General features: G+C 49.4%; 3 protein-coding genes across 5 annotated transcripts; all 3 read right to left on the bottom strand.

Moving 5' to 3' along the window:
- Positions 1-1162: 1162 nt before the first annotated feature.
- On the bottom strand, positions 1163-9541 carry RAB4B (RAB4B, member RAS oncogene family). 3 transcript variants are annotated; one of them, XM_024577618.4, is made up of 8 exons: positions 9340-9527; positions 8003-8083; positions 7617-7731; positions 6170-6232; positions 5931-6085; positions 4775-4870; positions 4556-4686; positions 1163-1542 (listed from the first exon to the last, which is right to left on the bottom strand). In XM_024577618.4, exons 1-7 carry the CDS (start codon positions 9353-9355, stop codon positions 4571-4573), a joined length of 642 nt encoding a protein of 213 aa, XP_024433386.1. In that variant the 5' UTR covers positions 9356-9527; the 3' UTR covers positions 1163-1542; positions 4556-4570. The 3 variants fall into 3 exon arrangements, with proteins under 3 accessions (XP_024433386.1, XP_045041369.1, XP_045041370.1); XM_045185434.3 differs by lacking the exon at positions 8003-8083 and having other exon boundaries at positions 9340-9530; XM_045185435.3 differs by lacking the exons at positions 1163-1542; positions 4556-4686 and adding an exon at positions 5674-5780 and having other exon boundaries at positions 9340-9541.
- A 699-nt stretch (positions 9542-10240) lies between these two features.
- MIA (MIA SH3 domain containing) lies at positions 10241-14234 on the bottom strand. The gene is made up of 4 exons (XM_024577620.3): positions 11464-14234; positions 11245-11378; positions 10668-10778; positions 10241-10341 (listed from the first exon to the last, which is right to left on the bottom strand). The coding sequence occupies exons 1-4, from the start codon at positions 11588-11590 to the stop codon at positions 10318-10320; spliced, it is 396 nt and encodes a 131-aa protein (XP_024433388.1). The 5' UTR covers positions 11591-14234; the 3' UTR covers positions 10241-10317.
- A 122-nt stretch (positions 14235-14356) lies between these two features.
- On the bottom strand, positions 14357-26326 carry SNRPA (small nuclear ribonucleoprotein polypeptide A; the record flags this gene model as incomplete). Its single annotated transcript, XM_024577694.3, is given in 7 exon segments — positions 14357-14729; positions 16935-17023; positions 17452-17625; positions 19615-19794; positions 22207-22379; positions 25747-25841; positions 26297-26326. Coding segments are annotated over 7 exon segments (901 nt in total), but the record flags the coding sequence as incomplete, so codon positions are not given.
- Between the last annotated feature and the right edge of the window lie 162 nt (positions 26327-26488).

Below are 26488 nucleotides of genomic sequence, written 5' to 3'. Positions count from 1 at the left end.
AGTAGCCAGGTTCGTGTGTGGCATGTATATCATCGATGTAATTTACATAGAAAGCTCCGCCTTCTTACAGCTCAAGAATAGGGATGAGATACTGAGAAATGTCGGCACAGGTAGTTGGGAAATGTATGTAAATTAACACGTCAATGATAATTTACACAAGGCCTTTATATAACGGAGGAAAAACGTGAGAAGCGTCCTTGAGAGGAGGGAAGAGTGCGCTGAAATGGATATGCAGATGTATCATAACCAACTCCGTCCTTGCCCCTTGAGACAATCGTGGGAGTCAGAATAAAGCAACCTAGGAAAGCTATTGCACAGAAGATATTTGCAGGGCAGCCTCATGTCTTTTAAGCACATTTTTGGCTACTGGAACTGGAAGGACTGTGCTGATGCGGTTATTTAAATGCCCCGCCTCCTCCACCTCACCTAGGCTGAGCAGAGACTCAGGCCTCCTGGGTGTGGGTGAAGGCTGACTTGGAGGTGACAGAGCAGTTGGGAGTGTCCGGAGGGGACTTCACCTATCTCAGCAGAGCGTTTGGTGTTTGAGGTTCACCCACACACAGAAAGATAACATGCCGGACTCCAGTATGCACGAGAGTCCAGGTTGCACAAAGGCCCACACAGTGCTCAGGGACACACACAGAAAGGGTTCATGGTCACCCACAGGTGTATCAAAGGAGCCAAATTCACATCAAAACTCTGAGACCTCAGGGGCATACATGCACACGCATACACACAAGTCAAGACCCTGCCTGGGATATTCAGGCATTAGACCTGCATAGGTATTACCCACAGGCCTGAATTCTTATTCATGTTGTTTGGTGTCCAGAGCAACACCAGCCTCATGAATACAATACTGAAGACACAGTTATCACAAACAGTGTTGTACACACAAGCACACACATGCCTGCAGATACCATTAATCATGGCACAAGCACAGGGACATCAGTGATACATACACGGACCTGCAGCACACACAGTCACAAAATGTGTACAGATTCCCTCTACAACAGGCACCTGAGTCATGGAGTCAGCATGTACCTCCACACCATGTCCTACCCAGAAACATGGCTCCGAACATCAGGACACTTGATATTCTTCTATCAGGTACCTCTTCTGCCTCCCCTCGCTCCTGGCCACCCCAACATGATGGAGGCCAAGACACAGGTATAAACAATGCTTTATGGGGGACGGGGTGGGGGGACAGGCCTCCAGGTAATAAATAACTTGTACTCACAATGGCAGGGCCAGGGGAGCTGGGGCCAAATGGCCCTGGTCTCAGGCTTTGGGAACTCTTTGAGAATGGTTAGGAGTTCAAGGAGGACAGGGGGTAGCCAAGACACAGGAAGCAGCAGCAGGTACGGATTCCCCCTTCCCCTGTGGCTCAGTCTTGCCCCTCAGCCAGGCCCCACCAGGCAAGGGAAAGGGGAGAGGTGTCCGGGCAGCTTCTGTGGGGCCAGGGCAGGTGAGAAGCTCAGCCTCCAAGGGCCTGGGTCTGGACCCCAGCTGGAAGGACAGGGCTGGTCCTGGAGAACAGGTGAGCTGAAAGAAAAGTGTAAGGTGAACTGGAAATATCCTGGCTCTGTCCAGCCTGTCTGTCTGTCTCATTCCTGGGTATCCTTCTGCCCTCCTATCTGTGTCTCGCCATACCTTTCTTCTTCCCCCGAGTTTCTACATTATCTGCCTATCTTTCTACTTCTTATCTACATGTAATTTGTGGCACTCTCTCTTGAGGGTTTCTCCCTGATTGTTTCCCTCAGAGAGCTGTCTCCTTGAGTCGAAATATCATATCCCCACCTTTGAATCTCTATGTCCTTCTATAGTCCTGGATCACACTGGGTCCAGGTTTCATCCCAGGGTTTTCCAAACTCAGGAGGCACATTGTTAGTGGTTCTTGCTTTGCTGCAGATAGCATTACCTGGGAGCTTCCAGAAATCCTGAAATTACTTCAGAATCTCTGGGGTGAGGCCCAGGCTTCAGCAGCTTTTAAAGCTTTCTGGGTGATTCCAATGTGCATCACTGAATTAGTGGGGTAGGAAATCAGTTTGGTGGGCCTTGACAAATCTTTTATTGAAAAAGAATTAAATGGAATACAAAGAAAATATCAGAGTTCATCATATGTAATAATATTGGTCCTTGGAAATAGAAAGCAGATGAGCAGGTGCCAGAGGCTGGGGGAAATAAGGAAGGACTGCTTAATAGGTGTGAGGTTTCCTCTTGAGGCAATGAAATGTTCTGGAACGATGCGGAGGTGGTGGTTGCACAGTCTTATGAAAGTACTAAATGCCACTCAATGATACACTTTAAAATGTCTCTATTTATCTAACGTGAATATCCCCCCAATTTTTTAAAAAGAATATTAGTGCTAGGAAAACATGTATCAGTTTTATATGTGTGTGACCATATAAGATGAACACATATTTCTTCCTGCAGTTGGCAGTCAACAAAGTTTGAAAAAGCATCATCTTATATTTGATTCCCTGGAGGCGAACCCTGAAACAGACCCTGTGCTAAGCCCTGGAGTTGAAGAGTACACACTCATCCATTTCTGCACAGCCAGAGTCTTTAAGTGGATAAAAAGAAGAAAAATAATAAACAGCCCTTGTTTATGAGTCTTTACCAGTGTCAGTCCCTGTTCTAAGCACTTTACATAAACTAAGTATTTATCTTCTCAACAGCCACAGAAGGCAGGTACTGTTACTGAGGAAACCAAGGCCCAGCAAGGTTAAATGATTTGCCCAGAGTCACCTAGCTGCAAGTGACAGAGCAGGAGTTTAAAGGCAGACAGTCTGGCTCTGGACTCTGACCTGTCACCTCCTTTTCTTCTCAGATGGAGAAGACAAACACTGGACAAATGATAAGTTGTGAGACCACCAGCAAGAAGGAGTGACCCCGTTTGGGATAAAAGTTCTTGCAGCAGGAGTCATAGTAGCAGAGACCAGATGATGAGTGGGAGTTGGCGTAAGAAAGGAGGCAGGAGGCCAGGGGCACCCAGCGGAGGCACAGCAGATGGAAAAGCATGGAAGTGAAAAAGAGCACTGCCCGAAGAACTCACCCTGGACTTCTCTCTCTCAAATTCCATACTCATTCCTGCCTCAAAGCATATTCCAGTATAACCCCTTTCCCCCACAGCCACTCTGCAGCTGCCAGTGGCTGTGAAGGGAAGTGGACATGAAGGACAGAGGGGAGAACTGGGAAGATATTCACATCCCCAGAGAGGTAAGGATGGGATCAAATCCTGTAGGATCTTATAAGCCTGTAAAAAAGTTTGAAACAAACAAGGGGTTCTGAAGAGGGGGAGGAGGTTAACAGGAAAGAGAGGGAAGGAAGGGTGTTCCTGGCAGAGGGAACAGAATGAGCAAAGACCCAGGGAAATAGAAAGAGCTTCACTGTGGCTGCAATGACCTGAGAGGTGGGGAGAGATACAAGTTTAGACAGGTAAGGGTGGCAGGGGCCAGTCCCGCAGAGTCAAACATCGGGCTGAGGAGCCTCAGCTGCATCCCATGGACCCTGGGAGCCACGAATAGTTTTAAGCAGGGGAGGGACAGGATCGGATGTGCTTTAGAAAGGTCCAGTGGCTACATTGAGAGGGGACAAGACTGGCCAAAGAGAATAGGAAGGACACAGAACTTATCGACATCTCAACACTTCCTCTGCCTCCACTGTAGTCCTGTCTACCATTGTCTCTCACCTTGACTTTGCAGTAGCCTCCTCTCTGGTCTCCCAGCAACCACCCCTCACCCCCACAGTAACCTACTACATGCAGTCAGAGGGACCCTGTGAACACCTGAATCAGATCCCATCCCTCCTCTGCTCAGAGCCCTCCTATGGCTCCCATCCCACCCAGTGTTTAAGCCAGAGTCCTCCCTGTGGCCCAGAAGGCCCTAATTGATCTTCTTGCCTCTACTCCTGGCCTCATCTCCTGCTGTACCACCCCCTCAACACACACGTGTACACACATACTCTACTCCACTCATATTAGCCTCCAGCCTCCTTGGTCTTCCTCACCCATTCGAGGCATGACCCTGCCTCAGGGCCTTTGCACTGGCTGTTCATTCTGCCTAGAACACTCTTCCCCCAGGCTCCTATATAACCCCCTCCCTTAGCTCCTTTGAGTCTTTGCTCAAATGTCACCTTATCAGTGAGGCCTTACCTCATATCCTGTCCAAAATTCCATTCCTCCACCTCCCCACCCCTCCTTGCCCTGCAAAGCTTTTATCTCCCTAACAACTATATAATTTACTTATGTATTTGTTTGTCTGTCTCCTCCATGAAGGCAGGTACTTTTGTCTGTTTCACTTGTGACTTGAACAGGGCCTGGCACACAGTAGATGCTCAATAAATATTTGATAAAGTATGAATGGGAGGATCAGAGATCCAGGACAGAGAACTAGCTGCGGGATGGAAAGGACTTCCTGTGGCTTTAACTCAAGTGTTTTTGCAATTTTCTTTCTCCCTGTTTCTCTTGTCATCTTTCCTTTTCTCTCTGTCGCTGCTCCATATTCCCCCTTACCAGGAGACCACCCCTGCAGTCCCTGAGTCCCCAGTATCCCACCTGGCTCCACAGGTCTCAGCAGCCACAGGGCTGAGGGGCCACAGCCTGGGCACTCCGTGGCTGCCGCAGCTGGCGAAGGGAGGCATCACCGTACTGAATGCCTGAGCCCATCCTCTCAGGGTCGAGCTCACCTAGGCAAGAGGGGAGAGGTCAGGACTGGCCCCTTGGAAATCTCTAGCTCCTGCCTTCCATTCCCACTCCCGTCAGTCCGGGCCTCACCTGAGTCAATCTTGTTCAGGATAGTGCGGGCACACTTCAGGAAAGCCTCTTCCACGTTCTCCCCTGTGAGAGCACTAGTTTCCAGGAACATTAGCTCTGGGGGCAAACACTCAGAAGGTCAGGGCCTCAGAATGTCTCCATCCTCCACTCCAACCATAACCTGCTGCCTCTCATTCTGTTCCTCAAATATGCCACCTTGGCCTTCATTCCCTGCCTTTGTAGGCAACATTCCTCTGCCATGAATGCCCTTCTCCCCACCTAACTCTTCCTTCATAGCTCAGCTTACACACCTCCTCCTCCAGAAAGTCCTCCCTGACCTCCTGGAATAGGTCAGGTGCCTCCTCAGGGCTCTCACTGGCTCCTGTGTCTCCCCCAGCCAGCCCTGACCCCTCTGGGCTGTCGCTGTCTGGAGATGGGCCTGCCCACCTATTTTCCACTGGACTGAGAGCTGGGCCAAAGACTATCTTCATCGCTGTGCCCTCAGCACCAACCAGCAAGGCGTAGGTCCACCAAAGTCCACCCATCAGTCATGTGACAAGGCCTCAGAGTAAGTTAAAAGGCAGGATCAAAACCTACACCTTTCTGAGGGCAAAACCTCCTCTAAACCTGGGGGTAACTAATGAAGAACATAGACAGACCCTACACCCGGCAGACACTTGGCCAACATGACGTTTTCAAACAGATTCTACTTGCATACCTTTTAACATGACGGTGAGTCTTGTTCACTCCCTTAATGCCGGTGCCTGCTAACCTGGGGTCAACCCCATCCCATCTCCTTTATTCACAAAATGTGCCTGTCCCTTAGGACCATTAGAATTTGCAGTCTCTACCTTAACACCAATACCCTGCACCTCACCACAGTGGTTGAAACCTTCTTAGCAGCCATCATTATCAAGTACCTGCTCCATCCAAATGATGCTGAAGGCTTTCCATGAAACACGTCCCTTACCCATCACGCAGGATGAGAGACAGAAACATTGTGAGCCCCACTTTCTAGAAGAGGAAACTGAGGACCAGAGCAGTCACATGGTGCGCATTTGAACACACACCTCTAACCCTCCACATTTCCCTGCTGGGCATAGCCATGGACAGCCAGGAGGCCCATGGACCCAGTGGATTGCCCTCCATCCCTGCAAGCCCACCATATGGCTCTCACCATTCTCCTGGGCAAAGCGGGAGGCCTCCAGGAAAGTGACCTCACGCTCAGGGTCCAGGTCCTTCTTGTTACCACAAAGGATGACCACAATGTTGGGGCTGGCCAGCGTGCGGGCATCAGTCAGCCAGGCAGCCAGTGAGTTGTAAGTTTCCCGGCTGTGGAGAAGGAAAAAAGAGGGAGGTGGGCACAGGAGAGGGCAGCCCTGGCCCCGCCCCACCCCACCCATTTCACACACCCACCTGGTAATGTCATACACCAGCAGGGCTCCGGCTGCCCCTCGGTAGTAACTCCGTGTCACTGACCTGTGGGGCCAGGAGGACCCAGTCACCCCGGAGGCTGGGGTCTGTCCCAAGACTGCCCCCCTCTGCGGAGAGAGACTGGTGGTTCGAAGGCCCCCCTTCACTGCTGGCCCGTCCCCCCAAACCTGGCGTGGTATGATCTCACTACAGTGCCTCTCTACCTCGCAGTCTCTGACTCTCTCAATCTCCATCTCACTTAGTTCTCTGTCTGCCTCCGAGTCTCTCCCTACCTTTGTGTACCTGTCTTTCTGTATTTCTTTATTGGTCTGTGTGTGTGTCTTTAAATCTCTATTTCTCTGTTTGACTCTGGCTCTCTCATGCTCACTCATGCTTTCCCAATCACTCATTCATTCATTCAACACTTTTGGTCATCTCCTCTTTGTCCAGTCCTGCCCAGATGCTATGCAACTACATCTGCTTGTCTCTCTCCTGCTGTGTGGCCCCTTCCCAGTGTGGCCAACTCTTTGCATCTCCCTGTGTCACCAGCCTGGGTCCCTCTGGAACTCATGCAATCATTCCACAAGCATTTAATGAGCACTTACTGCAAACCCAGTTCATGGCAAACACCTGTCCTTCCTTTGCCCTCTCCCTGTCTTTGGCCTCTGTGCACCTAACAAAGTAAACTGTCACATGACTATTAACTTAGCAGCTCTTCTTCAAGGATTATATTACCTTATTCTTCTCTGTCTGTTTGTTTCTCAGACTCAGGGTTTCTATGTGTCTATAACCTTTTCTTCAGACATTTCCTGAAGACATTCTTCATGGAAGACATTCCATGAAGACATGTGCACTAAGCCCTACTCATTTCTCTCTCCCCCGACCAACACAGAAAGATGTGTCCATCTCTCTGCTACACCTGTCCGCTTCTCCCTGTCTCTGTTCTCCGTTTCCTTGTCTTTTTCTTTATCTCTCCCAGTCTTTGTGTCTCCTTCTTTTTCAAGTGTTCCATTCTCTTTCTGTTTTAGTCACTCTCTTTCCATCTCTACATTCTCATGCCCACCCCAAGTGTGTCTTTCTCTTCAGACATGGTATCTCCCTGGGCACAAGTCTCCCTCCATCCCCCCAGCCATGTGGGTCTAACTACTACAGACTCTCTGTGGCCTGTTGGTCTCTCCCTGGCTCTCTCACTCTTCATTATGCTTCTTTCTCAGTCTCTTTTCCTCTTTCTGTCTCTGATATACTCTCTCCAAGACTCCTTCTTTCTTTGGATGTAAGTACCTGCTACTCAGTTTCTGTCTCTCTCCCTCTGCCTTGCCTCCTCTCTCAGTGTCTCCTTGCTCCCACTGTTCGGTCTCCAAGTGTCTCTGAACACCTCTCTCTCCCTTTTCCCATCCTCTTTCCTCCCTCCCCTCGACCCTCTCTCTCCTTGAAAGCCCAGCCTACTTACCGAAACCGCTCCTGGCCAGCTGTGTCCCAAATCTGTAGTTTCACAGTCTTCCCTCCCACATTGACTACCCGAGATCCGAATTCCACACCGATCGTGTGGTTGGAGTCCTGTTTGACTGGGAGCGGGAGGGCAAAAAGAGGCAGTACAGAGGCTCAGAGGATTCCCTGTCCTCCAAGGCCTCCTCAACATATACAACCCCATTCTCATTGCTGGGGTGACCGAGGCTCAAGGAGGATCTGGCATAGAGCATACACTGTGGCAAGGATCAGCACTGGAGTTGTACCTACAGCCAGCCCTGCCCCTGCACTCCCCAACTGCTGCCCGCTTGCCCACACCATGCCAATGCCCACTGTTCAGTGCTCCCAGGACCACTCCCAGACACTCACATTTATTCTCAATGAACTGATGAAGAAGACATGATTTGCCAGTTCCTGCACTGCCAATCACCAGGAATTTGAAGAGGAAGTCTGAGCAAATGGAGCCAAAATCAGGAAAACCCAGGCAAAGAGAAAGATACAAGAGAAAATACAGAAACCAAGAGGCCATCAGAGTTACAGGGAGAAGAACGGACACAGGCAGAAACAAAGCAGTGGGTAACAAACAGTAACAGATAATTCTTAGACATGCTTACAATTTACCAGCCATAGTTCTAAAGTTCTTTACCTACATCAATAGCTCACTTAATCCTCAGGAAAACTCTATGAGGGAGATGCACTGATTATTATCCTCATTTCCCAGATGAGGAAACTGAGGCCAGAAAAGTTAACTGACTTGCCCAAGGCCCCATAGCTAGGCAGAGCTGGGATTCAAACCCAGGCCAACTGGCTCAAGTCCAAGATCTTAGCTATACATTGCTAAGACCTTTTTTCAAGGACTACAAGAGGAGTAAATGCAGACAACTATAATTGAACAATAAAATAATTTTAAAAATAAAAAAAGGACTACAATCTTGTCCTTGCCCCTCACAACTTCACCTCCTACCACTCTCTGACTCATTTACTCCACTCTAGCCTCTGCTTTCAGTCTACTCCCTGAAGATGACAAGCTAGTTCCCACCTCAGGGTCTTTGCATTTATTCCCTATGTTTTCCCCTATTTTCTGAATGAACAAATGAATGTAGCTCCCTCTGACTGCTAAACCAGTGCTCTTTCTACTGCACCCTGTCCTCCCGACTCCTATCCATCCATCATGATTTTCCAATTCTAAATTCCTCCTTCACCTCCCTCTATCCAAGGCCCTGTTCCAATTCTCAAGCTTAAACCCAACCTCTTGCCGTGGCCACTAGTCCCACCCTCTAATTCAAGGACAACTAATTCCCAACCCTATTCCAGACCTCTCAAGCCAGAGCAGTCCCAGAGTCCCTCAGCCCATAAAATTCCAGTCCTGCCATTCAGGCAGCCCCGCCCCATCCACGCAGGCTCCACCCCAACATATTAAGGCCCACCCTCTTCCTCAATGCCTACCCTGATCCATCATGACTGACTCCTTCAAATCCCGCCCCAAACTATTAAACCCACAACCAGACCCTCAGTCTCCACTAAAATCGATTAACTCCAGCATCAGACTCTCTAAGCCCCTCCCAGCATCCACCAGGCCCTACCCCACCAGACTTTATACCAGACCCCGCCCCCTGGCATAAAGTCCCGCCCCATTTCCACAGGCCGCATCCTTCCTGGGCCCAGACACCAGACCCCACACCCCAGCTTCGACCCACCACCCTCACCATAGGTTTCGGCCATGACTCGGTCACGGCCGCTTAGGGCCGCAATATGGCGCCGAGGCCGCGCCTGCTCCTCAGCTAGCAGCCGCTCCACTCCGGCTGCAGCCCCGGCTCCTTCCTACTCTCGGGGCCCGGTGCCGCCACTTCCGCCTCCACCCGTCCCTGGCACTACCCGCTAGGCCTGCAGGATACCCGGGCACGCTTCTCAAAGGCAGGGATTGGCGGACTCGGTGGCCAGGGGGTGGGACAAAAGGCGCAGATTGGCGGTGTGAGGGGACCAGTAGAAAGGGGTGGGACCAAGATGGGCGACTGGCGGAGCAAGTGGGAAGGGGCAGTGCAGAGACACTTAGCCGAGCAGAGAAACGGATTTTGTCAGGAGTCCGGAGACAGAGTAGACACCCGCATTGGGTAATAGTGGACCTGGGGGCGGGGATACGGATGCAAAGAAAGGAGGTATGAGCAGAATTGATGAAGAGCCTAGCAAGTGCGATTTCTGACCTCAAAGGCAGGATGGATGAAAATTGGGATGATAGGCTCAATTTAACAACCTCCCACCTCCCTCTGCAGATAATCTTCCATGAAAATTTCTGCTCCATGATTTGTCTTCCTCATGATCCAGCTGGCTCATTCCCAATAGTTCCACTGTCTTCCTTTGGTCTTCTAGACATCACAATCCCCTACTGTGCTGTTCAGATTATTGCGTCTTCCCACTCGCTTGTGTGCAATATCCAAATTTAGGAGCCCACCTCAGGAACCCAGGTAGGTTAAAAGCAAAGGGCTTTTAGTCAGTGAAATTCTGCCTAGCAACCATTGACGTTTCCGCCGTCTGTGGGTTGATTGGCTAGATTCAGGTACCTCGAGACCCATTTCCTTTATAGATCCCCACCACAAAGACCACAGAGACTTGCAGTTTGCATTTGGCTGTGTATTTGCATAAAGCTGGGAGAAAAAATAAACAGCAGGGACAGCGTTAGGCTGAGTTCACTGACAGTAGAAATCCCATTTCTGGAAAAGAGAAAGGGAAAACGGAGCCAAAACCAGCGGTCACACCACAAAGAACCTAGCTGGCTTTAGCAAAGATTGCAGCTGCAGGGGCCAGGTTTGGCCACATAAATGCTAGCAAAATAGCCCAGAGCCCTCGAATCTTACACCTCTCAACTGCAACAAAACTTGGAAATCACGCCCCATTTTGCAGATGAGAAAACTGAGGCAGAGAACTTGTCCCAATGCACACAGCTAGGCTGCCAGGGAGCCAAGGGTAGGAGCCTCTTTGCCCACCACCAAACCCAAGGGTCCTGCCTCCACATCCCTACCACCCCCCACACACTCACATCTGTCTTCACATCGATTTTGCCAGGTTTCAGGATCTGGTCCTCCCGTACAATGCTACTGGGGAAAAAGCCCAGGCGAGCAGCCAGGTCTCCATAGTAATCTCCCTGAACCTAGGGGGAAAAGGGTTAAAAGCCAGGGTCTCGGAAGATAGCAAGCTCCTGCCTGCCTTAGACCTTTAAAACTAGCTCTTCTCCCTAATCTCCACAAGGCTGGCTCATCCTTGTCAATTAGATCTCAGCTTAACATTACTTGTTCGGAGGCCTCTCTGACCGCCTGATGAAGTCACCCAGTCACGCTACATTAATTTTCAAAGCAGCACATTTGCTGATATCTTTGATGGCTTGTCTTTTTCCATTAGAATAAAAGGGATTATTCGATATTGTGTCTTCGGTGTCTAAAACAGAACTAGGTACCATAGGGGGTGCCCTATAATTATTGCTCAACAAAGTGAAAACAGATCACAATTACCACCCCAAACTCTATTTCAGTTCACCCTAATTTTCCCTTTAGGTGGAAGATTAGGGTGTACTCCCACCCTACCCGTACCCTTTCCTCTTCTGTTCTCCCAAGACTCACACTGCCTCCCCAGAAGAGCCGACCTCGGCCCTTCAGCTTGGAGAAGACATACACAACTTGGCCCCTATGTATGGTCAGGAAACGGCAGTCGGGGGCCACGTAGTCCTGAAGGGCCACAGCCATGGAGATGGGGTCTGGAGAAGAATAGACAGGGATGACAGCATCCTCCACACAGGCTGGCAACCCAAGCCCCCAGCTCCCCCAGCCCCCAACTCTTACGGCTGCATTCCTCATCAGCACACAGCTTCCGGTCAGCAAGCTTCGGCATGGGGTGGCCCCCCATACTAGGCCCTAGTAAGGCAGACAGCAAGATGACACCGAGGAACAACCTGGACCAAGTCATCATGGACTGTGAACAGCAGTGACTGAGGCAGGAATGGGGTCTCCAATTTCCTCCTGCCCTCCCTCTCTCCAGCAATACAAGGAAACCTGTGTTCTCAGTCTTGTCCCCGCCCTAAACCAGTCCCATATTTTGCCCACACCACATAGAGGTTGCTACCCAGCCTGAACCATTTCAAGGATAGGGTGAGGGCTGCCCACCCAAGGAAGTGCCCAGATAGAACCAAAGCTGCCCAGGCCACTCCAAGTGACAGCTACCCCCTCAAAAATTAGTGAGGCCCAGACAGGCAGGCTGATGTTCAATTCCACCTTCTCGGTTACCTGGCTTGGTATTTCCTGTGCTGGGGGACAGAACAGGCAGCCCTTTGAATGCCAGGAATAGCCCCAGCTCTCAAGTACTGAGTGAATGTTATATGTTGGACCTCAGGCTAGGTGATACCCTGCGATGAACACTATTTATCCTCACCAGCCACTTCCTGACTGAGTGACCTGGGCTAAGCTATATTCTCCTCTTGGAACCTCACCCTTCTCATCTATAAAATAGGGATAATAAAAGCTAATCATTACGTATAGAGCAGTCATCATTTTTATTATGTATTTTTATTTTATTAACTCAAATGAATCCTTTGCATCACCTCAAGAGGGGCTAGCATAATCCCATTTTATGTGGAAATGGAAGCACAGAGCCTTAAGGAAGTTGTGCAAGGTTACAGAGCCAGAAGTGGAGCGGCTGGATTTGGTTCCAGGCCCACACTGAGCTCAGAGTTCAGTTGCCCAAAGTCAGAATGAGAAAGTGGAGGGTTTGAATTCAAGTCCCGCCTCTAAAACTGCTTCAAAGAGAGCGCCACATGCTGAGATCCACCTCTTTCCCTAGGCATTCTTGCCTTTAGGACAGCAAGTCCAAATTTTGGGCAAGGGGAGAGAATGAACACACGCAGGTTTGGGGAGGGGAAGAACTCATAAAGGGGCATTTAAGCCATCTCTACATAACCACACCCAGCACCAAGTACCATGAGCATGTTAAACAGCTCTACTCAAATGTCAATTCCTCTGAAGGGTCTTTCTGCATCACCCAATAAGCTGCCCAGCCTTACCCTCTCATCACTCCACAGAATCAGTTTCGCTTGTATCAGAACACAGTATTTGAAATTAGCTTGTCTATTCACCACTGCATATCGTATGCAAGAACAATAGTTAGCATATAAAAGTTACTCAGCAAGTATCTGCTGAATTTACTGAGTGCCTGCTAAGTGCCTGGCAGTGGGGGTGTATGCGGGGAGGAGTGACAGTACAAGCAAGACCACACTATTGATATAGATTTTCCTTTACACAGGAAGAAAATGACTCTGAGTGGATGAGGGAACGGCTAGGGAGTTCCCTATGCAGACAGCAGAGACCAAGATCTGCTGCCCTCACCACCAGCGTAGTGGGTAAGATGTTTACACCTGCCATATGCAACACCATGTATTTTAGTGAAAAGGGCAACCTCTTCCTCCTTCCAATATTTTGGATCTCACAGGGAAAAAGTCTGCATTTGGTGCTACACGTCTCATCATTTCACCAATGTTCCTCTTTTAATGAAGAGCAGAGCAGGGATAGGCTTATGTTTAGGCTTGGCAGGAAAAAGCATCCAGTCTGTAACAGAGTGAAACAGTCATGGTTTGGGGGAGTTTTTTTTTTAATTTTATTTTTAAAGAGGGGAAGGGAAGGAGAAACATCAGTGTGTGGTTGCCTTTCACACGCCCCCTACTGGGGACCTGGCCTGCAACCCAAGCATGTGCCCTGACTGGGAATCGAAACAGCAACCCTTTGGTTCGTAGGCCAGGACTCAATCCATTCAGCCACATCAGCCAGTGCTGTAACACTATGTCTTACAGTATTTATTTTTTCGTGGTTAATTTTCTGGCAAACAATCTAATTTTCCCATACATATGGTATGAGAAAAGGTCTTAAGTAATATAAAATTCTCCAGATTAGGTGTGTGACAGATAGCTAGCTAAGGAAGGTCCCCCATTCCATCTACCCTCATCCATAGATTCAGCTGGAAACAATTATCTAGACCAAAACTGCATTCCCCAGGCTCCTCTGCAGCTAAAGCACTGAAGATGAATTAGGGTCTTCTGATTGGCAGTGGCAGGCAACAGGTCAGCTGTGACTGAAGTGGCCACTCTCCTCGTACTAGTGTCTGGTCAGTACCTTCCCATGTGTGATCAAATCAGTTTGGACCTCCTGTTAGCAGCAGCGGCATCTTCCTGAACTCTAGATTAAAGCTCAATCAGGGGTTACAAACCTGAACTCAAGTGTCCCAAATCCAGGGTACCATTCCTACTACCCATCCAATGATTTCATGACCACCCAATCCCCCTCCTTCTCCCTAGAATGGTTGCTATGGGATTGTTGCTGTAACAGAAGGCACTTTTGTGAAGATTAGAAAACAGTGAAGAGAAACCTCTTCCTTAACACTCTATCACGTTAGACAATTATTGGAATGAACATACAAGTCCACGAAGTGAATGGTGTGCCATTCGAGGTTATCCTTGTGTAACAGAGAACCGGCCCGACTGCACACGGCAGCCTGGGTTTCACTCTGCTACCCTGAGTGCTGATTAAGAGAAAATAGAAATCTGCCAAAGTAGTAAATGTGGCTTCAGCTTGGACAATATTACTACATACTGTTTTCCCAAGGTTGAGAGGTTCAAAAATTCCGGGTATTCTGATATGCAGAAAAGAGTACCATAGAGGACAAGAAAATAAAAACAACAAATGGTTGTAGAAAATCAAACATCCAAAAAACACTTTAATTCCAACCTAACAGCGCCAGGTGCAATGTCTGGGGACAGACTCTGGGTACAATGCTGTGTGACCACTCACTCACACATGCGGCTCCAAGAAGGCCCCAAAGGGGGACTTACCTTCAGGGGGCCAAGCCCAGGGGAAGAGGGGAGGTCCCAAATAGGGGGTAGGGGGCAGGCATGGGGAAAAGGCGCTACTTCTTGGCAAAAGAGATCTTCATGGCATTGTTCTGGGTGATCTTGAAGCCCTGTAGGGCGTCACGAGCTGCCCCTGCCTGAACCTCATTGTCAAACTCCACAAAGGCAATGTCGTGCCGCCCAGGGACCAGCCGGACCTCCTTGAAGCCAGGGAACCTGAAAGAAGAGGACAGACCACGAAGATTTAGAGTCAGCATTTCCCTCTAACATTGTGGCATCTGGCAGACAGAGGCCAGGACGTTTGCTAAACATCCTACAATGCAGAAGATGACCACAATAACAAAGAATCACCTGGCCCAAGATGTATACACTGCTAAGTTGAGAAACCCTAATAGAAACAAGTGCATACAATATGAACATATTACTTAATGAGAAGTTTTAACACAAACATCCACAAACCATAACCTAGATCAAGCCACCAAACACTGCTCTCCCCACCACCTACTCCCCCAACTGTAACCCACCTACCTCTACACTCCAGAAATAATCACTACCCTGACTTTTAGAATCTGCTGTTTCATTTCCCTCTTCTCATTCTCTAGTACCTTCCCTAATCGTTAGGAAACCATCCTCATCTTGACTGGGTATCCTTTTTTCCATCAGTGTTCTTACAAAATATGCTTTGTTCTGTGGACGTGGCAAATATATGGTACTACAAGGTCTGTCTGGATAAAGTCCAGCCATTGTTAATATAACAAGAACTATTTGCAAAACATCGATGTAACTTGGCAGCCAAGGAGAATGGACTGTAATGTGCAGCGTGAACAATGATGACTTCACTGCTCTAGTCAGTGGGGATGGTAGACAGCATTGAATGAGCATGTGTACTGTGTGGCTGTTGCATTCAAAATGACTGAGTAGAGCAACAAATCTGCATCAAATTATGCATTAAGCTTGAACATCCCTCTGTGGAAACTATTCAGATGATTCAAAAGGCCACAGCTACGGGCAACTGGTGATTGGCAGCTTCATCATAACAACACACACGCTCATGTATCACAGCTAGTGCAGTCTTTTGGCGAAAGATCAAATCCCCCAGGTGAATCAGCCCCACTACAGCCCAGATTTGGTGCCCTGCGACTTCTGGCTTTTCCCAAAACTAAAATCACCTTTGAAAGTGGGGAGACTTCAGACTGTTGGGTGAGGTTCAGGAAAATAATATGGGGCAGCTGACGGCGACTGGGAGAACTGTGTGAGGTCCCAAGGTGCCTACTTTGAAGGGGACTGAGGTGTCATTGTCCTGTGTACAATGTTTCTTGAATCTTCTTCCATAAATGCCACTATTTTTCGTATTAAATGGCTGGATACTTTCTGGGCAAACCTCGTAGTTTTATCCAGTTTCTCTAAATCTCCTCTCAGTACTATGATGCCATGCCCGAGGTGTGCCCTGTTCCTTCTAACTGCAGCACAGCCACCACAGTGAGCGTCACCCTTTGACTTCTCCCCGGACCCAGAGCAATCCTCCACCATGACCACTGAGAGGAAAGCGCCCTCTACACCCCTTCGGGGCTCGTATTAACAACTTCTTTAGTGCCTTTCTGGTAATAACCACCTCCCCATGACAACATGCCACTCATGAAGGACCTCCTTCTTCACTCCCCAGAAGAGAAGAGGAACACAAGAGCACCTAGTACAGAGCCCCGGTTCCTACTTCATGGGTGTGAAAGCCCAGGACGCTGTAAAATCACCACCGTTGTCAGCCGTGCACAGATGGCAGTTTTGTGTGTTGGCTGCTCCACTGTCCTGTCAGCCTCCAGGAGGAACAGCAAGGCTGACAGAGGATGCTCCTCCAGAAGGAAGCAGCACTAAAGCACCTGAATCAAGGTGAGCAGGCAACCATCCCCATAAACACATTTTGTATTCAAAAACTATCTCTTTAGGATATACAATCCGAAGCAGAACAAGCAGGCGAAAGCACACCCAATTCACTAAGCAGTGAACAGGGACCCCGCACAATGCCCACAGGGTGTGTGTGCCATCAGCAGCGTACGGGGCTCAAACCTCTCCGTCTCCCACACTTGCTGTTCCAGTGTGCTGACTTTGCCAGTCTGGCCAGTGTTCGATGAGGTCATGTAAGCCTTCTTTTACGTGTATTTTGCATCCTACAGACCAGAAAGATGAGGCCAGAGCCTCTCTACCCCTACCCCCATGAAGGTAGAGGATGGCCACATATGCCCTGGCCACTGCTGACCCCCAGCCTCGTCACCTCCACACCCCATGGGCTGTGGGGACTGGCCTCAGCCTCCTCCTTTTTTTGCCTGCAAAGCCTTAGCAGGAGCCAGGCCCTACCAGCAGAATTCTGAGGCCTGTCCCCATGGTACCACCTCCTGGCCATCACCCTCTGGCCCCAGCCCCACTTACTGGTTGAAAAGCATGGAGAGCATAAGCTCATTGGTCTCCTCTGGCAGATTGGTGAGGAACAAAATGTGATTTGGTGGGTTTTCTGAAAGCTGTGGGAAAGAAATAGGAGCCCATGAGCCCAGAAGAGGATCTGCGGCCTTCCTGTCTTCCCCCTGCAACCCTGCTTGATTCCTTCCTAACCCTCCGCCCTGTGTTGCTGCCTGTCTTTCCCCACTCTGCCCCCTCTGGACTGTGAGCCACGTAACAGCACTGCTATACCCAGAAACGGTTGCTTGGCTGAAGTTCAGTGAATGTGAATCTAGGTGCTGGCCTCTGGTCCAGCCTCACCTTGACCTTCCAAAGCTCCGCCAACAAACATGCCAATCACTTGCTGCCCCAGGACCTCATCTTTATCGCCCAGTAGCACCTCCTGAGGAAGGCCTGCCCAGACCACCCACCTAAAACAGTGCCCCAACCAGTCCCCTTCGATTCCCATGTTCCAACTATTTATGAGATCCCAGGGGGACTAGATACTCACAGGCTGAGCAGGTGGCATCTGTCCTGGCATAAGTTGCTGTGGCGGCATGGCCCCAGGTGGGATCTGGCCAGGTGCGAGGCCTGGAGGTGGGATCATGCCAGGGGGCGGCATGTAGGGAGGCTGGCCCGGCATGTGGTGCATGATGCGGGGTGCCTGCGTCATCGGTGGCATGCCCTGCGAAGACAGCGAGTGCTGGACTGAGTGGGGCGGCCGGCAAGTGGAAGGCGATGTGCTTTCAGAGTCACAAGGAGGCACAGAAAAGAGGTTATTAGAGGAAACCCAGGTGTGAGACACAGGGAGAAAGGCCCAGACAAAGGATACCAAGAGAAACAGAGCAGAACAGACCCAGAGTCATGGAGGACATCAGATCAGAAAGTTCAAAAAAAAATTAATATATAAAAATTAGCCAGTATGACCTAACTTTGTTTACAAATATGGGTGGGAGAAAAACTGGAAAACTTCAAGTTATTAACAATTGCTAACTAAAAAGAGTAGAAATAAACACTATAATGAGAATGCTATATTTCTGCTTCTAAAAATAAATTTTGAGGTAAAGCTAAAGAAATGGATCCAGAGACCTACAGAGAAAAAAAGAAACAACAGAAAGGGAGGTGGGCCCTGGCTGGTGAGGCTCAGTGGACTGAGTGCCAGCCAGCCTGCGAACCAAAGGTTTGCTGTTTCAATTCCCAGTCAGGGCACATGCCTGGGTTGCAGGCCAGGTCCCCAGTGGGGGGCGCACAAGAGGCAACCACACACTGATGTTTCCCACCCTCCCTTCTGTCTAAAAATAAATAAATGAAATCTTCAAAAAAAAAAAAAAAGAAAGAAAAGCAGAGATGGACAGGGCAGATCAAGGCAGGTTCAGAAAGAAAATGAGAGGGTGGCAGCGAGGGGAAGGGGAGACAGCTCAGTGGCACACAGCACACACACTGAGGGGACAGGGAGGCCAGAGCGAGAATCACACCTGAATAGTCAAAGGTGGACAGAAAGCTGGGCGCAGAGTGGAGACATGGTAAGGGTGGGGAAGCTGGACAGTAACCCAGACACCATTCCTGATGCCAATGTGTGAGGTGGCATCAGTCATGTGCAAGAATTCAGCGAGCCCAGAGACTTGGAGACCAGGGTGGATACAATTCACCCATCTCTTCTTTTGTACTACACGCTTCTGTATCCCGTTTACAGAACACTCCTACTTTCCATGCCCTCACCCAAGGCCATGAAGACATTTTCCGGTTTTCTTTTACGACATTTATTGTTCTAGCGGTCACACTCAGGTCTATGATTCATCTCAAATTAACTTGTATCTAGTCGAGGTAGAGCTAATTTTTCCCCTTACAGATATCCAACTGGTCCAGCATCATTTACTAGGAAAAAAATGCCCTTTGGCCACCAGACTGCAGTGTTAGCTTCATCATTTGTTGAGTAAGCACGTGTGCAGAGCTGTGTCTGGACTCTCTTCTGGCCCACTGGTCCACCCTCCTGCTCGTATGCCAATTCCACACCATCCTGACCACTGTAGCAGCCCGCCCCCCCACCCCCCCCTTGCTTTGCCTTTCCACAGACAGAGAAACAGATGTCAGTGTCCCCATAACTCCTGCTGGGGGTCTGACTGGAATTGTGTCGACTTTTCATCAGCCTGGGAAGAACTGACATCTCAACAGTGGGGAAGTTTCTCAGGCCGCTGCGGAGCTGTCTCCAGTTTCTCTCAGCTGAGTTCTACAGTTTCAGAGTAAAGGGGTGCGGGGGCGGGGTGCTCACACCTTTTGTTGGATTGACTCCTCAGCTATTTTTCAGTTTGAAGTCTACTTGTGTGTGGCTAACATGTAGAAAAAACTTATTTTTTCCATATTGACATTATACCTAGCAACCCTGCTAATAAATTAAGTTCACTTATTAATCCTAACTGTTGGTTAAGTAGCTTCCTGAATTTTCTACACAGAGAGCCAACATCAAGGTCAAGGTGAGAGAAACCAAGACTGAGACACAGAGAAAGAAAGATCTTAAGAAAAGTCTGTCTGGCAGGCAAGGACAGGCACCCAATCTACATAAGGAAATAGAAGGCGGAGGTGTGTGAATCGCCAAGCAGAGACCCCCTCCCCACCCTACTGCACAGCCCGGCCACGTAGCAGAGAAGTGCCTGGTGATGAGAGGGTCCTAGCTTACCGGGACAGGGCCTGGCACAGCTCCCACTACGGGGGTGGCTGCCCCACCCTGCACGGCCTTCTTGGCTGCTGGGGTCTCCTGGCTCTTGGGCTTCCTCTTCTCCCGCTTACGGTCCCGCTCCACGAAGGTACCCTTCATCTTGGCAATGATATCCGAGTCAGTCTTGGCATACTGGATGCGCTGCCAGGAGAGAGCCGAAGGGTTCAGAGTGGATTTCAGAGCCAATTGCTTGGGTGCAAAAGCAGACCTTACTGGGAGCTCAGTGACAGACATTAAAATCACTGGGCTTCAACATCTGTAAGGTGAGGTTGTCGTATTTCCCACTTCAAAGAATGACTATGAGGACTCCTTTAAAGTGATCTGCACAGTACCCGCCCGACACATGGCTAATTAGCATTCAGTTAGTGGGCTGTTAAAATTTTGAAGGGAAGATGGGACAGCCCTGAGCATCAGGCCCAAGGTGGAAGCACCAGGCAACAAGCCAGGATAAGAGCACTCAATAGCGGGTTTCCAGTCACCCCTGCATTTAGTCTCCCAATCTAAACTTCATCCACTCAGCTGTTTGTGGACACTCGGACAGCCCTGCCCTCACGGAGGTTCTTCAGTGGGGAGGCGAAGAAAAAGATTACGAAGTGAACTGGAGAGACATTAAGTATGAAACTTTTCAGACAGGGTGTCCAGGAAAGGCCTCAATGAGGTGACAACAGGGTAAAGACAGAGGATAGGAGAGAGGGAGCCTTGCAGACAGCTAGGGAACGAGCATTCTAGCAGAGGAAACAGCCACCAAAGAGCTAGGGTTTGCATGGGGTATTCAAGCAGAGCAAGGCAGCCAACGTGGATGAGGAGGAGGAAAGACATATGGTCACAGAAGCGACAAGGACCCTGAGGACCATGGGGAGGACTTTGTCTTTTCCTGAGAAAGCCAGGAGCTGTTTTAAGCAGGGGAGTGTTTCACAAGGAGCACTGTGGCCACCGTACGGATGGTGAACCACCTGTGGGGAGCAGGGGCTGAAGCAGGAGGACCAGCGGGTACTGACAAGGAAAGGTGGTGGCTGGGACCAGACTGGTAGCAGGGGAGGGGTGAGACATAGGCAGCTGGTGGGTGTTTTAAAAGTAGAGTTGACAGGACTCCCTGACAAAACTCACACATGCCTAGGTGCTCAATATGGTTCAAGCAGTGACTTGGGAATAAAGCTGGGGGAAGGTCAACACAGAAAGATTTATGGTTTATTAGCTCTGACCAGTATGGCTCAGTTGGTTGGGAGTTGTTCCACAAAGCGTTTGATTCCTGGTCACAGTGCATACGACCTGGGAGCAACTGATTGATGTTTCTCACCATCAATGTTTCTCTCCGTCTTTCTCCCTCCCATCCCCTCTCTAAAAATAAATAAATAAAATCTTAAAAAAAAAAAGATTCATGCTTTTTAAACCTCAAGAGCTAATTCCTATCAACTCCAGAAAGGTCACTGGAAGATGTGGCAACCCTGGGCCTACAGACCCAGAGGTGGCAACAGAGAGGAGTCAAATCAATGGGGATGAGAGGGCTCGAGGCTGCTCTGCTGCCCCGGGGCCCAGGGCCCACACTCACCCACTGAGGTCACCTGCCTGACACCTGCAGGCACTGATGCTTTGCTGTCACCTCCCCAAGGAAATTGGTTCAGGGAGGCACATTTCAACATCTATTAAAGAAAGGGCCCGAAGAACCAGAGATGCCTGCCAGTGATCTGGCAGGAACTGCAGCTCAGGGCAGGGACTTCAAACCACTCCTTACCTCCAAGACTGCAGCTCCCTTGGCTGTCTGTTTGGCCTTGGAACATCTGCAACCCACCCCCTTTGTCCCATTCCAGGGTTTCAGCCCTAGTTGCAGCCCAGCCCCTCCCACCTCAGAGCCTGCCCCAGCCTCTCCTTCAAATCGGGACCCTAAATTCCCTCCTCCAATCCACTCTACCCAATCTACATCTCCCTAAACCCTTCTATGGCTCCACAGCACCCTTGAAGTCAAGTCCACTTTCAGGACAAACTCTAGCCCCTTAGCCTGACTTTGGACATGCTCTCCAGGCCATGCCCTCCCCCCTACCTCTCACTGGCCCTTCACTCCAGGCAAATGAACTTGACTCACTTCCTCAATTACATATGTTCTTGGTTATCTCTGGGCCTTAGTCCACACGGACCATCTGCGTAACACTCTTTCTCCCTCTTCTCCCCCAGCTAACTCTTCTCCTTCAGGTCTCACCTCACCCAGAAGCGTTCCCTGAACCCCCAGCCTGGGTGTGGTGTCCCCACTGAGTTTGCCCAGCTCTATGCACTTCTGCATCCCAGCCCTAACCCCCCACCCTGGGCTGTCGCCATCTGGTGGCAGGCTTGTCTCTCTCACAGCTTTGTGGGTCTGAGGGGGCAGGGCTGGGGGCTTCCTTAGTCACTGCGTGTCCCCCTATGCCAGTACAGTGAACAGTAAGTGCTAAGAACAGCCACGAGAAACTCCTGTCCTTCTGGGACTACATTACAGGTAACAGGAGGCACAGGCCCATCCAGTCTCCTGCAGCAGCTCGCACACAAGGGCACGCACGCATCCTCCACACCCACCGTGCTCACCATGGGCTTGTCGTAGAACGGGAAGCCCTGCATGGAGCGCAGGGCATTGGTGGCACTGCTGACCTCCTTAAAGATGACAAAGGCCTGGCCCCTCATCTTCAGGCTCCGTGACACCAGGATATCCAAGATCTGGCCAAACTGGGAGAAGATGGCATACAGGGACTTCTTCAGCTCTGCAGTGGGGAACACAGGTCACACGTACAAAGGGCACCCGGACAGTTCTTTTCCTTACAGCACCTGGACTGGGCCTGTGCAATGTGGCTCCAGCCAACTCCTCCAACCTCGCTTCTCCCCACACTCCACTTCCCTGAGGTATCTTCAGCCACACTGGCCTCCTAATCCTTACCTAGCCCATCATACCAATTATGCCTCAGGATCTTTGCACTGGCCACTCTCTCTACCGGCAACACCTTTCTCCTAATGTCCACACAGCTGTCTCCTTCTAGTCACCCAGGTCTCAAAGGCCTTCCCTAAACACTGTCTAAAGTCATGTCACTCCCCTCCTCATCCCCTACTTGCTCTCCTTCCTGGCATCTTCGGCCTGCTGACATCACCTTTGTTTACATGTTGTCTAGCTTGTTTTTTGAAGAGAAGCATTTGTTCACCAAGTATCTCCATGCTCAGTTCAGACTGCAGCACACAAACTTCTCCAAAAATATTTGCATGAATAAAGACACCATTGTTTTATGGGAAAAGTCACTAATGACTTCATTTTGGGCCTGTGGTCTCTTTTTTAGCAAGTAAAAACTCCACATTTTTTAAAATATTGTATTTATTTCTTTTTAGACAGAGGAGGGAGGGAGAAAGAGAGGGAGAGAAACATCAATGTGTGGTTGCCTCTTGAGCGCCACCAACTGGAGACCTGGCCCACAAGCCAGGCATGTGTCCTGACTGGGAACTGATCTAATGACCCTTTGATTCACAGGCTGGCACTCAATTCACTGAGCCACACCAGCCAGGGCAAAAACTCCAGATTTTTTTTTTTTTAAATAAAACCTCTTGATTTTATAAAACAAAACAAAAAAAGAGGTCACTAAATCCTTACAACCACCCCATGAGGTAGCAACTTTAACTGTCCCAATTTGGCTAACGTGTAAGTGGGTTTTCAGAGAATTTGTTACTGACCCAGGAGTGTCCTAAGGATTCTGGGAAGACCCTACAGAGTCAGGACTGGGACGGACCCAAGTGCATCTAAACCTAGAATCACCACACCTCACTAGCAAACTACCTTACTTTACAGCAGGAACGGAGTACCAATCATATGCAAAGAGGGTATCTGAGCTGAAGATACTTGGTGAAAAACATACAAGGTGAGGGAAGAAAAGAAAATGCAGGGGGCAGGAGGAATAGAGGGGAAGCAAAAGTGTTTTGAAGCAATTTACCAAAAAGTTTCTGATGACATTTCTGGGTTTTGTTTCCTTCCATTCTCCATCCCCATGAACCCAGTTTGGGCCTCAGTTGCCTCCCTGGGCCCTGGACCTCTCCACATCTGCCCATCTAGCCCCCTCCCGCCATTGCTGGGAAGATCTTTCACAACTGAGTTCCTTGCCTGGCTCCCCTTGACCTCAGGACAGAGCCTAAGGTCTCACCCGGCCCATAGGCCCCAAGAGCCACCAGTACACTGCTCACTGGAATCTTCTCTGTAAGTCACAGGCCAGCAGTAGGCCTCAGGCACACACACAGTTACCTGTAGTTCCCAGAATGTCCAGGACTCTTGTCCCTAGACCAGCGATCTTCAACTCTTTCCGTCTCATGGCACACATAAACTAATTACTACAATTCTGTGGCACACCAAAGAATATATTTTTTGCCAATCTGACACCAAAAAAATATGTATAACTTTGATTCATTCACACCAGACAGCTATTGTTGTGTTGGCTGTTGTCATTTTTTTTATTTGACAATCTATGAAAAAAGAGACCAGTGCCCCTGACTAAATAGTCAACTATTGCATGTTTTAAAAATTCTTCCAGCACACTGGTTGAAAAATTGCTGCCCTACACATTTGCATATGCTGGTCCAGGTTAGGAACATTCTTCTCCCTCATTGCAACATAAATACTATATAAAGGACCAACGTAGGTTATATGTGGATTTTCTACTGCGTAGGTGGTTGACGCCCCTACCCTGCGTTGTTGAAGGGTCAACTGTACTGCTTCCTCTACCAGGAAATCTTTTCCAAACTATCTCCTTTTCTGTGAAACTCAGTTACTCCCTCTTTCTCAGTGCCCAATCTCAGCCCTGTGCTTCCCCTGGCTACTCTGGTTTATCGCTGTCTCCTAGCAGGTCTCTCATCCCCACTGGACTTGTGGCTCCATGACGGTGGGACCAGAACTACCCCAGTCACCAATGTGTCCCCAGCACCAAAAAGTACTGCCTGAGCAAGTTGCTCTAAAAGCACATGGACAATTTACATGTCTTATTTTGTTTTCAACAGCAAGTTTGTCAGTAACCTTGAACTTAATCCGAAAAGCTTCTTTGGTTCTTCTCACAGTTTTCTTGAGGTGACAGTCAGACCTAACATTTATCCAGCCCTAATTGCTGGATACCATACAAAAGTACCCTGCCCTGGCTGGTGTGGCTCAGTGGATCGAGGGCACGCCTGTGAACCAAAGGGTCGCCCATCCCGATTCCCACTCAGGGCACATGTCTGGGTTGTGGGCCAGGTCCCCAGTAGGGGGCGCGCAAGACACAACGGATCTATGTATCTCTTGCACATGGATGTTCCTCTCCCTTTTTCCCTTCCCCTCTCTAAAGATAAATAAAACTTTAAAAAACAAAAACAAAAAAAGCACCACATGGAGTCTTAGCTAATGTAATCCCCAAAACATCCATACAAAGAAATTATTATGATTTTGCCCAGCTTTTAAAATAGTAAATATAGTTCAATAAAGATAATGACTTGCTAAAGGAAATGAAAAAAAATATGTCTGATGCTAAGAAACAGATTCTTAAGCAGAATTCCACACTGGTGACCTGAACCACTTTACTTTGCTGTGTGACCTTGGGCAAGTCACATCACCCCTGAATCTCAGTGTCCTAATCTGAGAAATTGGAAAAATACCTACTTCTTGAAGGATTGTTGTGAAAAGTCTGAAATTAAACATTTTCATTGTGAGCTGATCACTGAAAACACGACACTGACCGAGCCAGTCCCAGTTCTTGCCCTCACAGGCCAGTGAATAGACAAACCCATGACAGACCAGAACCACCAGGACTTTGCAGGGTGGGGGGATGAGGCCTATGGGAAATCAGACAGGCTTCTCTTGAGGGGAAAGCAGATGGGGAAGACCTCCAGGGGGAGGAGTACTGTGAGCTGAAACCTTTAAGGATGAGCGACAGTGACCAAGTAAATAGACAGAGTGTAAAATGAACTTGGGTAGTATTAAAGCCAAAGAAAGCAACATGTGCAAAGACGGAGGGGTTAACTCTAATATTTTGTCTAGAAGAGATGGCAGAGGAAGAGAAGTGGATGCTGAGGATAAACGAGGGGCCCGCTCGTGTGAGATAGCCTGAAGTCTGCAGTCCGCTGAGAACTCACCGTCCTTCTTGATCTTCTCATTGAGGTTGTTGATATAAATCGTGTGGTTGGGGCGGGCCTCGGGAACTGCCATGTAGCAAGGTGCCGCGGCAGGACTGAAAAGAAAAAGGTACCTTCAGCCCTGGGTTTCTAAAAATCCTTTGTCCGAACGCGGGCTTAACGGGTTGCTCGCGGATCTTCCTTCCAGAAGGAAGTCAGGTAAATAGGGAGAAGGGAAAAGGGGTCCACAGTTTGGAAAACAAAGCGAACGCAGAACACCACTTACCCTCCCGCGTGGTGAGGGAAATCTAGAAAGGATTACTACGTGTCCCAGGATGCTCTGAGCGACTTAATAGGTGGAGCGCACTGAGAAGTGACTCTCATTGGCCCACGCGCTCACAAGGCGGCCAGAAGAAGAACCCGGATGTGAGTGCCAGTTAAGCAAAGGGGCAATTTTGTGAAGCCCTTAGCCACGTGCAACAGGAAAATAGTTTCCCCACACGAGGCGGGTAAAGACTCGGGTGCCAAGCGCTCTGCCCACCTTTGGCCGCCTTCACCCGCTATTACTCACCAACACAGACACGGCTCCAACGACCGACTCCTGCTACGTTTCCGAATGCCAAGACTGAAGCTTCCCCGCCTGGTTCCGCCTTTATTGTCCTGAAAGCCAATCCCCGCGCGGTAACTTGGTAGCTTGGCCAATCAGAGTAATCTTCCCCGACCTTGCCAATCAAATCTTGGGCCAGATCTTGCCAATCAATCC

This window comes from Desmodus rotundus, chromosome 12, assembly GCF_022682495.2.
Source record: "Desmodus rotundus isolate HL8 chromosome 12, HLdesRot8A.1, whole genome shotgun sequence".
In the NCBI taxonomy this organism is placed as follows: domain Eukaryota; kingdom Metazoa; phylum Chordata; class Mammalia; order Chiroptera; family Phyllostomidae; genus Desmodus; species Desmodus rotundus.
This window is presented reverse-complemented; position numbering and strand designations above follow the sequence as displayed.